The sequence below is a fragment of the Caretta caretta genome, chromosome 3 (assembly GCF_965140235.1).
Source record: "Caretta caretta isolate rCarCar2 chromosome 3, rCarCar1.hap1, whole genome shotgun sequence".
Lineage (NCBI taxonomy): Eukaryota > Metazoa > Chordata > Testudines > Cheloniidae > Caretta > Caretta caretta.
The window spans coordinates 36,387,013-36,403,820 of record NC_134208.1 but is presented as its reverse complement, the minus strand read 5'-3'; the positions used below and the strand labels follow the sequence as shown (position 1 = coordinate 36,403,820).

The 16,808-nt window shown below is 47.7% G+C and overlaps 2 protein-coding genes, 1 long non-coding RNA gene and 1 pseudogene across 4 annotated transcripts in view; 2 read left to right on the top strand and 2 right to left on the bottom strand.

The window, feature by feature from the left end:
• Window positions 1-1,902: 1,902 nt before the first annotated feature.
• ADI1 (acireductone dioxygenase 1) lies at window positions 1,903-10,010 on the bottom strand. 2 transcript variants are annotated; one of them, XM_048845428.2, is made up of 4 exons: window positions 9,878-10,010; window positions 5,995-6,114; window positions 4,040-4,219; window positions 1,903-2,416 (listed from the first exon to the last, which is right to left on the bottom strand). In XM_048845428.2, the coding sequence occupies exons 1-4, from the start codon at window positions 9,995-9,997 to the stop codon at window positions 2,303-2,305; spliced, it is 534 nt and encodes a 177-aa protein (XP_048701385.2). In that variant the 5' UTR covers window positions 9,998-10,010; the 3' UTR covers window positions 1,903-2,302. The 2 variants fall into 2 exon arrangements, with proteins under 2 accessions (XP_048701385.2, XP_048701386.2); XM_048845429.2 differs by having other exon boundaries at window positions 2,308-2,416; window positions 4,007-4,219.
• Window positions 10,011-10,120: 110 nt separating this feature from the next.
• The window catches only part of LOC125634531 (uncharacterized), a 24,522-nt gene continuing 17,834 nt past the window's right edge, over window positions 10,121-16,808 (top strand). Inside the window, exon 1 of the long non-coding RNA XR_007355954.2 lies at window positions 10,121-10,260. This is a non-coding gene — a long non-coding RNA (uncharacterized LOC125634531). The remainder of the gene's footprint in view (window positions 10,261-16,808) is intronic.
• Window positions 12,433-16,808, bottom strand: part of RNASEH1 (ribonuclease H1) — a 27,670-nt gene continuing 23,294 nt past the window's right edge. The window contains exon 8 of the mRNA XM_048845426.2: window positions 12,433-13,641. Coding sequence (XP_048701383.2) covers window positions 13,636-13,641 — 6 coding nt within the window. The 3' untranslated portion in view covers window positions 12,433-13,635. The remainder of the gene's footprint in view (window positions 13,642-16,808) is intronic.
• LOC142071356 (uncharacterized) overlaps window positions 14,576-16,808 on the top strand; it is a 5,095-nt pseudogene continuing 2,862 nt past the window's right edge.

The window sequence follows — 16,808 nt, the reverse complement described above, 5'->3', positions numbered from 1 at the left end:
TCTGATTGGTCACTGCAACCAGCAGTGGGGAGATTCGCTTCCTAGTCCACCAGCAGCAGGGAGACTCCCGGAAAAGAATCATCTTCAGAATGATATGGTTGCTGTTACTGAAATATCCATTTTATGGAATGATGCTATCTGTACATAATATCATTACATATATAAAATGGAAAGGAAATTTATAAATGTATTTACAATTGAGAGATTTTTTTCATTGTTATTCCAGGTTTACTTCTGCATATGAATAAAGTTTCATTGTTCCTCTTTTTCTTTCTCTTCCACTATGTGCTTATATAATTTAGCTAGTTGTCCACATATTGACAATTGCAGGGAATACAGGAGTTGAAAGTACTCACGCTTAGACCTATACTTTAACTTGTAAATACATACGTACTATTTCCACAGCATACTTGGACTTAAGTACTTCTGTAGTGGTGTACTTGGCACTAACACTTATGTCTTTTTTATCAGTGCTTACACCACCATCCAAACCACTCCCACACTTGCAGGGCTTGAGATTTCAGTCTCTCTTCCTATTCCTTTTGGTCATCCATCCTATTCTCAGGATGCTGACTTGCACGGCTGCTCCCCTCATTTCTTGCCTCCTCTTCCTAGGGCCCACCATAGGAGTAATGCTCTCCTGCTGTTTCTCTGAATACCTTTATCCTTGGTTCTTGCCAGTCCTTTCCCCTCAGTCCAGGGCCTTCTCTGTTTGACTGCCCTGTGCTCCTTGCTTTAATTTCCCCTCAGCCTACCACCTGCTTTCCAGGTGATGTTAATGGCATTAACTAGAGCAAGAAAGCTCTAGTTAACCTCTTCATGGCCTGTATGTGGTTTACATCCCCCTCACACTAGCTAGGATGATAAGTGACATACAAAAGGTTGGAGCCATTTCTATATACATTTGTGATTTTTAAGATTCTAAATAGTACATCTTTTCTTCAAAACCACGACTTCATTTTCAGAAAAATTTAAGGGATTAAAAATAACTGCAAGTCTTTATAAATCCAGACTCTGCAATATAATGAAAAGTTGTCACTACAAAAGGGAACTTAGGATCTTGGCAATTGGAAGAACCTTTTTAGTAAGGTGGACAGAATCAACCTAATCCAATGAATACAATATGAAGACTCACATGGTACGTCTACACGGAGATAAAAAAGCCAGCTGGCCCAGCTGACTTGGGCTCGTGGGGCTCAAAAATTGCTGTATAGATCTTTGAGCTCAGGTTGGAGCCAGAGGTCTGGGAGGATGGAGGGTCCCAGAGCTCGGGCTCCACTCTGAGCATCTACACAGCAATTTTTAACCCTGCAACCTGAACTCCACAAGCCCGGGCCAGCCACAGCTGTGCCGCAGGGCTTTTATCCCCATATATGCCCCAGGCCTCCATTCCCACTATCCTGTAGAGTCATTTGCACCTGTGCAAACCGGGTTTAAAATGTTACTAATTTTGAATGGTATCAGTTCACATCCACTGTGCACAGCTGTAAACAACTGCACACAGGGCCCAGCAGTGAAGAATCTGCATGCCTTGATCTACACTCCAATTACAGCCTTATCAGGAGACTGAGCAGGCAGAGCACTCTGCACTGCAGGCAAACTTTCCTTTGAAAGCAAACATTTAGACAAAAAACATTGTCATTTTTGACATTGCTGAGGTTTATTTCAATAATAGTCCTGCAATTACACAGTGTCTGAAGATCTCAAAACACTGGACTAAGGTGGATAACTCTACTTATCTCCATTTTACAAATGGTGAAATGAAAGCAGAGTTAATGATTTGTCCAATGTCAAAAAGCAAGTCAGTGACAGAGCTGGGACCGGAACCCAGGTAGCACAGTCACAGAAACACTATTGTCCAATGGGTTCTTAGTGTCAGGACATGAAAATAGCTAACAGACCTTTAAAGGTAGAAAATCATTTTATTAAAATGCTGCAAAAGTAAATCACTGCAATTCATTATAACAAAGTCACAGACATTGTACCAGGGCAGAGCTAGGTAAGCTGCATATGAAGGTTCTGATTATGTGAATTCATCTTGTGCAGATTCTTTGAGAGAATGCAGCAGTTTTTTAATTAAATACAATCACCTTAAGTAGTTTGATAGCATCATTTCAGACTAGGATGAACATTCAGCGTTTGCCATACTCCCCATTCACCCTCCCAAAATTAGAGCTAGAGAAGCACGTTTGGACAGGGGAAACGGAACACATCCCGCAGTGAGTGGTACTGAAGTACAAGATTCCCAATTTACATTCTGCTCAGGCTTGAGGACATTCCGCACATTAGACTTCAGAGAGTATTACTGTGCCAAAAACTTCACGTACTGTCCTCGAGCAGGAAAGTGATCAGCTGGCCGGTTGTATGCTGTCCAGACTGGCTCTCCAACAAACAGCCTCATTGCCTTCACGTAGTTCTGCGGAAGGAAAAGGAAATGGCAAATGGCATAACAGCTCCTTTTGGAGGCGTCTAAATAGTAGAGTTAACAACTCCTGTTGAGGTTTATGGTACTTTCCACCTTTTCAAGGCGCTTTAGGAGCGTCACACCAACCTGGGAGTTCCATCACTATTTTGCTTCGGTGTTCCCAGCAACCTGGCCATTGTAGTAGTAACGGTACTTTGCGCTTATATACGGTTTTAAAAACTTCAGAGGACCCTCAACCCCCCTCTAAGGCAGATAAAGTATTATCCCATTTCACAGATGGGGAAATTCCATGACCTTGAGCAAGTCCCTCAGGCTTTGCCTGTATTGGGACATCGGCCTTGGTGTAGCTGCACCAGCACAGACCCCTGAATGTAGACGTGCAACGCTGGGGTTTGCACCAAGTGAGCACATCCTTGGCTACACGTGGGAGTCAGCACCGGTGCAGCTACACTGATTGCTGATTCAAGGCTATTCCCACAGACAGATAAGGCCTTTGGGCTATATTACACATATAACCCCTCTCAGCAGGTCAGAGAGCAAGTCAATGGCAGAGCCGGGAATTCATCTAGGATTTCTGACTGCCAGCTGTGGCTCTAGCCACTAGACTACACTCCCTCTCTACAGGCGAGTTTAGTACTCATGAAAGATGCCAAGACAAGTATGCTCAATTTATCCACAGAAGAGGTACAGAACAGAGGCAATTCAAACTTCCCTATGCGGATCTGCCTTCAGCCTGGATGAATCAGTCTCCATGCCTCAGCCAACTGTGGTGGTAGTTTGTGCGATGGATAGCTGTAGAACAGAGGTGGGCAATCTATAGCCCACGGGCCGGATACCGTCCTGCCCGGCCCTTGAGCTCCAAGGCTTGTGCCCGTGCACCTCCCAGGCTTTCCAATAAGCCAGTCCTGCCACTCTGAGCGGCATGGTAAGGGGATGGGGAGTGGGGGTGTTAATGGGGCAGAGGGTTCCAGGGGGCAGTCAGGGACGGGGAGCAAGGGGCGGTTGGATAGGTGAGAGAGTCCTGGGGGACCTGTCAGAGGGCGGGGATGTGGATAGGGGTCGGGGCAGTCAGGGGACAGGGAGCGGGGAGGTTGGATGGGGAGAGGTTCCGGGGCGGGGGTCCTGGGGGGGGGCAGTTAGGGGACAAGGAGCAGGGGGTGTTGGATGGGTCAGGGGTTCTGAGGGGGACAGTCAGGAGGTGGGAAGCGGGAGGGGTCAGATAGGGGTCAGGGGCCAGGCTGTTTGGGGAGACACAGCCTTCCCTACCCAGCCCTCCATACAGTTTTGCAACCCTGATGTGGCCCTCGGGCCAAAAAGTTTGCCCACCCCTGCTGTAGAATCTCTGGACTCAGACTATACGCTGATTTCACACAAGATACAGAACATGTCTAAGATGGCAGCGACTTGAAGTCACTACTGATGAGCTGCATGTGAACTGGCAACTATGAGGTGAAAGCTCAGATTCTATAAATCATTTTGTATTCCTCACGTTCCTGGTTTAATGAACTGCAGATCTGAAATAGCATATTTAGTCACCAATATGCAATATGCCTTTGTACACTTGTCTGTCAACACATATACCTAGGAGTGTAATAGATGAAGCCATATACAAACATTTTCATCCAGTGTAAATCGGTGATATATGCCAGCAGGAAGAGTTATCATGTCTCCCTTTTCCATGAAAATCCGGATCCACTTGTCATCTTTGTCTCGAACATCAAAGTAGCCACTTCCTTCAAGGATGTAGCGAATTTCATCATCCAAATGCAAATGTTCTTCATAAAATATTTTTATCTAGGGTAGGAAGGAGAGGATATTACATTTCTTTTTAAGTTTGTTGAACAAAGAAATAAATCTAAATACAAGGGCATATGGAGATAAGTATCAGAGAGGTAGCCGTGTTAGTCTGGATCTGTAAAAGCGGCAAAGAGGCCTGTGGCACCTTATAGATAGTCTCCCAACGTCTGGGAGACTCTTTACAAAGGAGTCCAGAAAGATATAAAACTCTGACCAATGCACTACTAGACTATGTTAACAGCACATAAAGTCAGGTCTATGCTTGGTAGGATAATATTCATCTATAGTTATACAATTATCTGGGATGCACAAATATGACAGAGCTGAAGTCCCCTGTCACTTTACACTGGAATAAGTCAAATGCAACATCACTGCCTACTGTAGCTAATCATCTACATGAGAACAATATAAGTAATTATTGCCAACCAGGTTTCCCGCTGCATAATGATTTGTACTGTCAACAAGAGACAGACCCTGGGCCACAGTCCCAAATTCAAGGCCTCGCTCCCTAACCAGCAGCGATAATGTTCTCTCAGATCTTTGGGAGAGGAAGGATACTTTGTCTTTCAGGCAATTTAGGAGCAATAATGCCAGGCTCTGAAGGAGTCCCATGAGGACTTGTGGGGTGGGGAAGAAGAGAGAGAGAAAGGAAACTACTGCAATGCCATGGGTAGGGAAGGAAGTGATGAACCCTTGAGGAACAACTCCATTTAAGATGGATATGGAGAAACCTCACCATCCGCACCGAACTCCTGAGTTACCATACCATTCCCATTCAGTTGGAGTGGCACATCTTTATGTTTAACTGGTGAGGAAGGAGTTTCATTATAAAATGCATAACTGAGAACTTGACATTGTTCCTGCTGATCTGTTCTGAAGCAACCAGGACATTAGTTCCCCAAATTAAAACATTTCTCAGCTGGGGAACTGCACAAATCCCTCATAACCCTCAAGTGTTTAGCACATTTCAGACTTTACAAAAATGTACTGGAGACAAAAGAACTAATTACCAACTAATACATTTTGCAGGCTGACAATCCCCAAAGTGCATGTAGCTGTAGGCGTGTTTCAACTTTGAAAACTGTCAAGTGGGCATGCTCACAAGTTATTTCAAATCATATGTATGGGAGGTCACAAATTCCCATCAAAATGAATTTGACAGAAGTTCCAATTCCCTCCAATGGTGAGTATGTTAAAATATTCTTAGCACTAAAATCAATCACCTTGACAACCAGGCCAAGAGTGGCCTCCTTTTTCTGAGAACACTGTGAAATTATTTATGACAGTACTGAGGGATTTGTTATTGTTGATTAAAATTACCACCATGTCCTAGGGCAGCAGTGACCAAGCACAGGGCTTGCTGCTCTGAAGTTCACTGGGGAAAGATTGTGCCAAAGCCCCAAGCTGGCAATGGTCTGACTTAGTTTGGATGACAATCTAATAATGTTTGCAGGGCTTCATTTGCATATGTGCAGTTTCAACATGACAAGTGAGAGCCACTCTTATTAATGGGAACCATTCTAAAAGGCATCATATGTAAGCTACTAAAGGGAAAGCAATTACAGAAAACACAAAACCCTCTCTCGTTTTAAAAATGGAATCCAAGCAGTCATTTGAAAAGCTAAAAACTAAACAATGTGATTTTTAAAAATGGGGGAAAATCCATTGTTCAAAGAGCAGGTTCTGAGCGTGCACTTCAAAAGCTGGTGCACATTCTAGTTGCAGACTTCAGAACTTACTCCCTTCCCAGATCCAAACCAGGGCTGCTTTACCTTGTCTTGATAATTTGGCAGCTTATCTTTATGTATCGTTATTATATCCATCCAAGAATAGTTTTTCTCTTTCCGAATCCTTGCTAGGTCTGGGTCAGTCTCATAGTTGTCAGCATCCAACTGTGTGATTTTTTGGAGGAGGAATTAAAAACAAACAAACATCCATGAGAGATAGCCAGGATACCCAAACGACCGCTTCCAAAACCAAGAAGTGCAGCCAGTTAATGTATAAATAACATTTCAAGTTACATACTAGTTACTAACAAGTCCAGCAAGGTTATTTATTTGTTATTGTGTAGTCTAAAGGGAAAAAAGGGATTATAGAAAAGCTAGCTTTTCAGAGTCAGTGTGGGTGTCTCAGCGGGACATACTGGGGAAGCGAGCTCAATCTGCCTTCAGACGCTGCTCCCACAGAGTCTGCTTCTTCTTCTTGTTCCAGAGCCAGAATCCCAGTGTTGGAGTGAATCGTGTCTGTTCCTCACAAAGAAAACAACTGGGAGTCCCTCATGACTAATCAGCAGGATTGCCATTGTCCCTGCACAGTTGCTGAAGTTTGGAGTTACCAGGAGGAACATTCTCGTTGTTCGTAGTTACTTCACTACCATTTTCCCACCAGGCAGCCTGCCAACCCTGGCAAGGCATGCTTCCAAAACAAATTAGCCTTGGTAGGGGAAGCAGCAGCATGACAGCAAAATAAATAAATAAATAACATTCGGTTGAAAGTTGGCGGCAACAACAATGTGGGGAGGGAGGGCGGGTGTCTTCATCGATTATTTTAAAACTTCATTAAACTGCTCTGGTTACAGACTTTCTTTGCTCAGTATCTATTATTGTTCTACCTTCCCAGATGTGGGAAACATTTTAATAAGCCAAATGAAAGAGGCTGTGTGAGGCTCCACATTTTCAGCTCTAATTTTTTTTTGGTAGGAATTAACAATATGCTCAGTGACTTGTTACTGATAAGCCTACACTTTATGCAATAAATACCATGCTACAAAAACCTTTATAAATCTCACCAGAGGTACATATCACAGCCCTAAAAGAGTTTCTCATATCAGGCTTATAAGAGTCTCTTATAAAGGCTACTTGCTCTAGTGAACCCAGCATGTGACTGGGAGACAGGAATTATTGAATTCTATCTTGTGTATCCATAAGGGATACATTTTACAGTACAAGACTGTCTGGCTTGTAGCCTAGGTGCCAGAATTGCTCAATTATGCAGTTCTTCTGTCTGACCCACCCATTATAGCAGGGGTCAGCAACCTTTCAGAAGTGGTGTGCCGAGTCTTCATTTATTCACTTTAATTTAGGGTTTCGCATGCCAGTAATACATTTTAACGTTTTTTAGAAGGTCTCTCTCTATAAGTCTTAAACTAAACTAAAGTAAAGTAAAGTATGTAAAGTAAACAAGGTTTTCAAAATGTTTAAGAAGCTTCATTTAAAATTAAATTAAAATGCTAATCTTACACCGCCGGCCCACTCAGCCCCTGCCAGCCTGGGGTTCTGTTCACCTAGGCCGGCAGCAGGCTGAGCGGGGCCAGCGGCCAGGACCCCAGACCGGCAGTGGGCTGAGTGGCTCAGCCCGCTGCCGGTCTGGGGTTCCGTCCACCGGCTCCTGCCAGCCACGGTCCCGGCTGCTGACCCCGCTCAGCCCACTGCCGGTCTGGGATCCCAGCCCTGCTCACATAGAGTGGGTACCTATCTTCTCCCTGGTTCTAGCCCATTCTCTTCCTCTCTGTCTGCACTGAACTGAGGGTAGGAGCGCACTGAGCACAGGGCTGGGGGTGAAGGAGCAGGCTGGGGGTTGGGGTGCAGGGTCTGGCCAGGAGCTAGAATGGGGGAGGAGGCTCAGGGTTGGGGCAGGAGGTTTGGGTGTGGAGTGCTTACCAGGGCAGCTCCCATTTGGTGCGAGGGGTGCAGGTGGGAATGTGGGGGGGGGGTGCAGGAGCTCCTGTTTGATGCTCAGGGTGGGGGTGGGAATGTGGGGGTGCAAGAGGCAGGGCATGGGATGTGGGGGGGCTGGGTATGTGTGGCGGGTGCTGGAGTCAGGGCTGGGGTCGTTGGAGGGTGCAGAGGTCAGGGTAGAGGGCTGGGTGTGTGTGAGGGGGTGCAGGGGTCAGGACAGAGGGCTGGGGGGGTGAGGGTACAGGAGTCAGGGCAGAGGGCTAGAAGTGTGTGAAGGGGGTGCAAGGGTAAGGGCTGGGGTGTGTGTGAGGGGGTGCAGGGGTCAGGGCGGGGGCTGGGGGTGTGGGCTAGGGTCCTGGGGGTGCGGGCTAGGGTCCTGGGGGTGCTCCCAGTCCCCTGCCCAGAGTGGCTCACAGCAGGGGGCTGGAGGGGATATGCCCTGATTCCACCCCACTTCCCCAAGGCCTCATCCCCACCTCTTCTCCGCCTCCTCCCTGGGGCAGTGAGGATGCTGCGGCTCCCCTTCTCCCCATCAGCTGATCAGTGGCAGGGAGGGAGAGGAGGAGGGGCAGAGGCAGGGGAGGGGAGACCTTGCCTGCCCTGCAGCAGCAGCCAGCAGGACCAAGCTTCTTCACCCTGCCCCTGCCGGAGGAAGGGGGGAGTGGAGAAGAGCGGGCCGGGGCGGGCAGGATTTTTAATGGTACGCTGCTGCCTGCCGGAGTCCCAGCCGCAGGCCTTCTCAGCCCGCTGCTGGCCTGGGTTCTGCAGCGGGCTGAGCAGGGCCAGCGGCTGGGACCCGTCAGGCAGCAGCGTGCCATTAAAAATCGGCTCGCATGCTGTCTTTGGCACGCATGCTATAGTTTGCCGACCCCTGCATTATAGACCACCACCAATGTACATGTACTTCACTTTAGGAACCCCTTGAATTAGCCTGTGGGAAGGAGAGATCATGGTTAGCTGCCCAAATGTACTGAGTTAGGTAAAGCAGTACAATTCTTGAGTTTAGACAAGGCCTCAGACTTAAGCTAAATCAGTTTTGAAAAGTGGGAACTTAAGAGGCTAAGCCATTTATGCAGTTTTTGTCTTGTGTACATTAAACCTCACACGAGGATGGAAAGCATATGATACCACCTTTACATTTAAGCAGGCACGCATGCTTCCAATTCCAGCAGGGAACTTAGGTTTTCACTTCTATTTAAAAAAAACAAATCATGATTTTTAAATTACAAGGGCAGGACACTGACACTCCTTTGGCCCTCCCTGCACTGAGATTCAATTCCTTATTAGCACCTCTATCAAGAGCCATGTCTGGGCCCAGACAAGCCTTTTAGGCTACCTGATACATTTGGATTCCCTTTGGCACAGGCTCTGACCCACTGGACCGTGAAGATGGGTCTCCATTATCTCCAATATTAACAGGCAAAGCCAGGCCATGTGGATGTGCCACTACGCGTTAAGGAAGTGAAGGGGTATTTCAGGAATAAGCAGGAGCATCAGTCAAACTGCTGCGGTTGCTAGTGCTGCGGCACAGACTCTCAGCAAAGGCAGGGGCTGAAGTGCGGAGAGTTCATTTAAAAGACAAATGGTAAGTGAGTCGAGCAGAGGAGAGGACCCACCCTGGGCTGGTAACAGTAAAGCAGTACCCCCCTTCCCCGATCAAAGGCCAGCGGAGATCCTCAACCCCCCCCGCCGCAGCGGGGTTTGGGAACGGGGATCGGGCCGTGGCCAGCGCCGGGCTGCAGCGTGCGACGAGCCACGCTGGCGCTCACACGCTGCAAACAAGTCTGTGGGCGGAGGCAAAGGCCAGAGATGTCCGGGCCCAGGGGCCCGCACTGCGCAAGCAGCTGCAGCGAGTCCCGGCGGGAGCCGGGCGGGCGGGAGGCTGCGGCCCAGGGGCTCCCGGGGGCCCCGGCTGAGTGGCCGGGCTACAGGCGCCGCCCGCTCCCCCTCCCGCGCTGCAGCCAGTCTCGCCGCCTACTTTCCAGTGGAAGACTCCGAGCCGGCGCAGCTGCTCCAGGCTGACGGGCCGGTGCGGCTCCTGCCGGTGCTGGGCCCTCTGGTCCTCTCCGGACTCGTCCATGTACCACGCTTCCACCATCCTGCCCCGCGGCTGCTCCGCGGCGTGCCGGCCCGGCTCTAAGCCAGCCAATCGGGCCCTCCCGCCGCGCAGCCGGGCTGGCTGCAGCCCCCGAGCGGGGCGCGTGATCCGCAGGGCGCCCGCTGCCAAAGCGCCCGGCCAGCAAAGGGGCCGCGGCTTCCACCCCCGCCCGGCCGGGAGCTCGCGAGCCACACGCTCTGTGGGACTGGGCAGAAACAGGCTGCATCGGTCATAGGAACAAGTACTAAGGCTTAGCCTCCTAGGTAAGACACGGGTTGCCTTGGAAGAGGAAATCCAGCAGCTGCACTGAAACGCTTGGGCAGTAGCATTACAATATTCCAGTACCCCCGGAGTTAGTTTACCCATGCCGAGGGGGACCGTCTGGCTGGTATTGGACCAGCCTGGCTGGCCTTTTTTTTTTTTTTTTAATGGATTTGCCAATTGCCAGAAAAATAATGTAATCTGATGGGGTTTTTTTTACGTGGGTCTAAAGATTTGCATTATTGTCACAATACTAATGTTAAACGTTTCTGTGTCCAGCTAAAGTTGCTGCATTGGTCCCGTTTCTGCAGTTTAAGTAAGAAAATGGTGTTATAACACATAATTTATAGATAAGATTTATATCTAGATCAGTGGTCCCAAACTAGTGGTGGGCAACCTGCCATGGGCTGCACGCGGCCCATCAGGGTAATCCGCTGGCCGGCCATGAGACAGTCTTTAGAATCACAGACTATCAGGGTTGGAAGGGACCTCAGGAGGTCATCTAGACCAACGCTCTGCTCAAAGCAGGACTGATCCCCAATTTTTGCCCCAGCTCCCTAAATGGCCCCCTCAAGGGTTGAACTCACAACCCTGGGTTTAGCAGGCCAATGCTCAAACCACTGAGCTATCCCTCATCCACAGGCAGGGCCACCCACAGCTCCCAGTGGCAGCAGTTTGCCGTTCCCGGCCAATGGGAGCTGCAGTATGCAGCACGGACTTCAGGGTGCTGCTTCTCGCAGCTCCCATTGGCCTGGAATGGCGAACTGCGGCCACTGGGGGCTGCAGGCAGCCGTGCAAATGTAAACAAACTGTCTGGCGGCCCACCAGCGGATTACCCTGACGGGCCACAGATTGCCCACCACTGTCCCAAAATGTGGGTCGTGCCCCCCCCCCCCCCCCCGGGGGATGTGGAGGAATGTTCGGGGGCACGGCAGGGCCCCAGGTCAGCCCCCATGGGGGGTGGGGAGGGAATGTCATCCAGCCCCACTCCACCCCCAGCCAAGGCCCTGGCTCCCGGCCAGGGCTCGCACCCAGCTGCCTAGCTCCATTCCAGGCCCCAGCTGTCACCGGTCTTGGCCCCCTTACTCCTGTCAGTGGCAAGAGATTAAGAGCAAAAGTGTCCACTAATTTTTGGCACCAAATTTGAAGCACATATGATTTGATTTTTCAGAGAATTTAGGCCATGTCCACTACAAAATTAAGTTGACCTAATTAATGTTAGTGTATAGCTGCCAGAGTAATTAAATCACTTGTGCATGTCTAAACTTTGCACCTTATGTTGATGGTGTGTGTCCTCACCAGGGACGCTTACTCTGATTGAACTGTCAGTGTAAGGCATTGTGGGACAGCTTCTGAAAGCCAGCAACAGTCAATGTAAGCAACAGTGTCTACACTGACGCTGCGTTGACCTAACTACATTGACAGTGACTCTACACCTCTCATGGAGGTGTAGTTATTAAGTTGGTGGAGTGGATGAGTCACGTCAGCAGGAACGAAATTTTAGTGTAGACACTTACATAGTTAGGTTGACATAAGCTGTCTTGCATTAACCTAACTCTGCAGTGTAGGCCAGGGCTTAGGGTGACACTGAGGCCCATTGATGTTCACTACTGGGTCAGCAACTCTTGTCAGGCCTCACATACTTAGTATATCTAACACTCTGTTGCCATAATCTGTATCTAAAAGTTGTCATGTAAGATATCATATACAAACTGGTAACACTTGTCCTGAAAATCATTGTGTGGTGTATGTACAATGTTATAAATATGTGCTAGAATTATGTCCTTAAAATGTGTTTGGCAAGCAATGCATAAACCCAGTCAGCCATAGACAAAGGAATCTGTATTTGTGTAAGCGGGGGAATAGTCCCGCTATTGTGGGGAACTTTCCTGGCTTCTGCATTACCCCGGTGAAGTGGGCTAGCGAAAGGATCTGAGTCCTTGCTCCCACTTCCTTTACCCAGTGGCCTCCCTGCCCTTGAGGACTCCCCTTCCACTCTCCTGTCTGGCACAGTCCTCGTAACCCCAACAAGGCTGGGCCCAGGATTCCTGGGGGGCTCGACCCCCAACCCTGCTGTGGTCACCTAGGGCAGGGGCTAGGGTGTCCCCACTGCGGGGTACTCTCTCTGCAATGGGCAGTTCTCTGACCCACTGACCATTATATATAAGTTAAAGCAAATGCAAGTTATTTAATCAACAATTAATTTTAAAAAGAATAAGGAAAAATGGGAAAGGTTAAAGGAAACACATCAACCCGCCCTGTGGCAGGGAACATCACAAACAGTGTCTCTGGAATGTCAGGGCAGTTCACAGTCTGTTCCTTGTAAGTCCCAGGCCTTCTTCTCAGGCCCTGGCTGTGCTGCAGGGATGCTGTGGGTTGGACACTTGCGCTGGTGGTGGCCACACGCTCTCAGGCTCCAAGTGGTAGGACCCTCCTTCCCAGTGTCGCCCCCGTCCTGTCGGGGATACGATCCAAGCCTGGCCTGCAGAGCCTCTTGCCTGAGGTGTCTCCCTGTGCCGGGCCCGCTGTCCAGAGCCCCCTTGCTCTCCCCAGCTGCTCACCGCACCCAGCTCCGGACTGCTCCAGCCCCAGCTCCACCACTCTGTCTCAGCACTGCTGCTGCTGCTCTGCCTCCAGCTCCCTGGGCTGCTTCTTTGGCCCCTCTGCCTCTGGTTGCTACAGCTTTGCTCCCAGGACAGGTCTGCTCTGCAGGCTGCTTTTGTGACTCTGTTCCTAGCACTGACCTGCTTCGTGGGCTGCTTTTCTGGTCCTTCTGGCTCTGGGTGCTGCAGCTCTCCTCCCAGGGCAAGTCTGCTCTCTCTGGGCTGTGCCTCTGGCTGGGCTTCAGCTCTGCTCTCTCTGGATCTGGCACAGCTCTGCTCCCCAGCTCTTTAGCTCGACCCCACTCTGTCTGACCCAGGCAATTTCAGCTCACACGGACGACGGGACCTCCCTGGCCTCCTGACTCCCTGATTAGCCTGCCCACCCTGTCATTCAGGCTGACCTGGAGCATTGGCCTCTCCCCATTGTTCCTGGGGACTATCAGTCTCAGGGTCCTGATTTCCTATAGACCCTTTCCCTTTTAGTACTGGGAACTAGCCAACTAAAATACTCCAACTGAATGTTAGTAAGGGGGCAACAATCCCCTTACATTTGCATGTCTGACCAGCCTGGTCATCAGGCAGAGATGATGAAGGTACACTTACATGCGTGGTAAACAAAGCCATCAGGAGAGCAAGTGGGGAAAGATGCAGCGGGGTCAATGAACTTTATGAAGATATAAGGAGAGAGAAAAAACCATTTTGGTATCCTTAACTTGAAGGGACAAAGGAACTGATCAATTGGAGCTCTGTGGAGGCTCTGGCTTGAGAGTCTGGTCAACCCTGCTGGAAAAGAGACTTGATCAGAAACACTTTGAACAAGAGAGTCTAGTTGGTTAAATCAGGTCTTAGTCTTAGAAGCATATAGTTACTTTTGTTTGGTTGTAACTCTTTCTATCTTTATTCCTTATACTTAGTATCACTTAAACCTATGACTTTTTGATTAAAGAAACTTGTTTTTACTTTTAATATAAGCCAAGACAGTGCTGTGATTGAAATAAGAGTGTCAAACACCAGTTAAATTAATGGGTTGCTGTTTTCTGACTCTTTAAAGAAGTAGTGATTTTAACTTCTGTGAGTGTTCCAGGAGAGAGCTGACACTACAGGGAAGGTGGTTTGGGGTAGGTGTTGGCGTCACCTTGCAAGGAATAACCAAGGCTGGTGGAAGCCAGGGTGAGGCTATTGTGCTGCTGGTGCCAGGGCTTTCAGCCAGGGCTGCACGGTACAGATAAGCCCAGGGCTATAGAACAGGCAGTGACACAATCCCTTACTGATCTGAGTTGGTATTGCCATCTTTACTTCTGCACTGCTGCCTGCAGAGTTGGACCCTTATTCAGCAGCTGCCTCTCCGGCCGCCCAGCACTGAAGGCAGCAACACAGAAGTAAGGGTGGCAATACTGTGATCCCCCCGATATTTCCTTTTTGGTCAGGACCCCTAATTTGAGAAATGCTGGTATCCCCTGTGAAATCTGTATAGTCTACGGTAAAAGCACACAAAAGACCAGATTTCACAGGGGCAGACCAGATTTCATGGTCCATGACGCATTTTTCATGGCCGCAAATTTGGTAGGGCCCTACACATAGGGAGCCAAATTAACCTTGATTTTGTCCTTTCCTAACTTTTGAGTGCTTGACTTTGCAACTTCATTGTTCTTTTAACAGATAGTGTCATTTCCTAGGGTTTTGAAAAAGCAAATTGAAAACAAAAAATTCCTTTATGCGGCATCATATTGACACACGATTCATCAGCATTTCTGTACATGTAAGCTTCTAAATGGGTTTAGCTCCAGCTTTGAGCAAGGCATCATTGGTGTTCCTCCAACCTCACTGTCTAAACATTTCACCCAGGGCTAGTTTACAATTTGCAGAGCCACAAAGCTGCTAGAAAGCAAGCTGTGAGACACTTGCCTCTCCATTCCCACTGCCAGAGCACAAAGATCAGGTGTTCCAGGCTCATTGCCACAGTGGGGATAGGCCTATTCCTTTTGTTCTTCTGCCAGAGGGGAAAATCAAGTGGAAGGTTGCCACAAATTTGGAGCTGCTTTTGGAGGGGGAAGTCAGGAGGTATTATCTCCTTTTGACCACGGGGGAGTTTGAGGGAGACTGTAAGTCTGTGTAGGACTTGAAGCTCTCATGCTTAAGTCTGGATCTACATACACAAATATGCTTAAACCTTAAATTTTTTCCCAAGTAGGTAGACTGTAGCAAAAGCCAGAGGAAATGCACATTGTTTTGATTCTTGTTTTCTTCCATTATTTTAAACCCATTTTCTCTCTTTTGTTCCTGTTCTCATTACATATGCTGAGAATAGCATGATGGGTATCAAATTATTTTTATTTTTCTGATGTACCTAAAACTGACAAAGGGAAAGATCAAAAGTGATCAGCAGGATTTCTCTAAAGCACAGGCTCTCACCAATGCCTGGAGGCTGCATCTCTTTCAGCTCCCTGTGCTGCTGGAAATTCAGTTTATGAAATGCTTGAGCAAATCATTTCTGAGTCAGATGCTCCTCACAGTATCCTTTGGTCCCCAAGGCAAAACTGAGGGAATTTCTTCTATGCTAAGCAAGCTGGAGGGGCTGTCTGAAAAAGACAGATAGGCATAGAGAAGAAGTGCTCTAAGGTACAAGGAATGGAAGATTATTTTAAATCTTTCAGCTCAGGTTTCTTGGGAGGACGATCACCAGTTGGCATCAGGCCATCTGAGTTTTAGGTTTTGTTACATTCAGTTTAAGAAATTAAAGGAAATAATACAACAGTTTGGGGTATTTTGGGGAGGCTGGGGTTCCAGATTAAAAATCTTATTTTTGAAATTCAGTTTTTCTCTGTATTTTATGTAAAAGTTGATCATTTCTCCAACTATATATTTTAAAGCAAACACATTCACTCCTAACTGGAACAACTTGACATGCTTCATCAGTTACATTTTCAATGTGTATTCTGGATTGGTGTTTCATTCAGCAACTGCCCTAATTTTTCACCTGTAATACAGATGCTGAGAGCAAATGCGGGCTCAATGTAAGTTTTTGGACTAGAAAACAGTGTGATATAGTTAGTTGTATGTGGCAGGGCACTAACCAGAGGGAGGATATGTTTTTAAATTCTGTGCAAATAACGAGAGGGTGGATATGTTTTTAAATTCTACTGTGCAAATAACTAAAGGAGATAATGGAACTAAGCATGTGCTTTGACATTAACAGAGAATATCATCTTAATGTGACTTAATTGTTTGTATTAGTAAACAAAGTAGCATGGACAGTTGTATGTGGCAAAGTACACTTTTCTTTGTCTTTTTTGTCCTGGTATGTGCCCCATTGGGCCAAAATAGGACAAACTATACTGTTACAGATAAGATATTCCCCAGCAGATACCACTTACGATACAGCCTTGCAGGAAACCTTTGTACTCACTGGGAAATGTAACTAAAATAAGAGTGAATTATGTGAAAGAGCACCAAATATATTGAGCAAACCAACTAAATACCAGCGGCCTGTGGTAAAATAGGGAGACAGGTAATGGTGAATGTAGCACTCCTCCAATAGCCTTATATGTCTGTGTAAAGGATGCATGGGTGCGCTAATGACTTCGAGCTTAAAGGGTCCATGGAAGATATGAGGGCCTGAGGAGCTTATTGAAGAATTCTCAATAATTCCTGCCCTTCCCTGTAATGTTTCAAAAATAGGACCCTCTGTGGTAAAGCGTGATCATGTACAAGAATTGCTAACTGGGCCAGTTTGGTCATTAAAAATGGACAAATAAGTTGGAAGCTGCAACATTCAGGATGCAAGGCTTGTTGAAACCTTCAAACTCATCCTTATCAGAACTGAGAATGGGTGAATGGTTAATATGTTTTGCCAGAATGCGAAAAGATAAATGAACAAGATGACCAATTAGTTGTGAAGGCTCTTGGTGTTAAACAGCGTAGTGTTTCTTTGGCCTTAAGCTGCATGC

Excerpts from the sequence above, each read along its gene's own strand:
- ADI1 (XM_048845428.2), bottom strand. The coding sequence starts at position 9,997 with ATGGTGGAAGCGTGGTACATGGACGAGTCCGGAGAGGACCAGAGGGCC. Across the intron at positions 4,220-5,994 it reads TGCCAAATTATCAAGACAAG|ATAAAAATATTTTATGAAGA; the intron begins GTAAAGCAGCCC and ends TTCCTACCCTAG. Across the intron at positions 2,417-4,039 it reads GATTTACACTGGATGAAAAT|AACTACGTGAAGGCAATGAG; the intron begins GTTTGTATATGG and ends TTCCTTCCGCAG.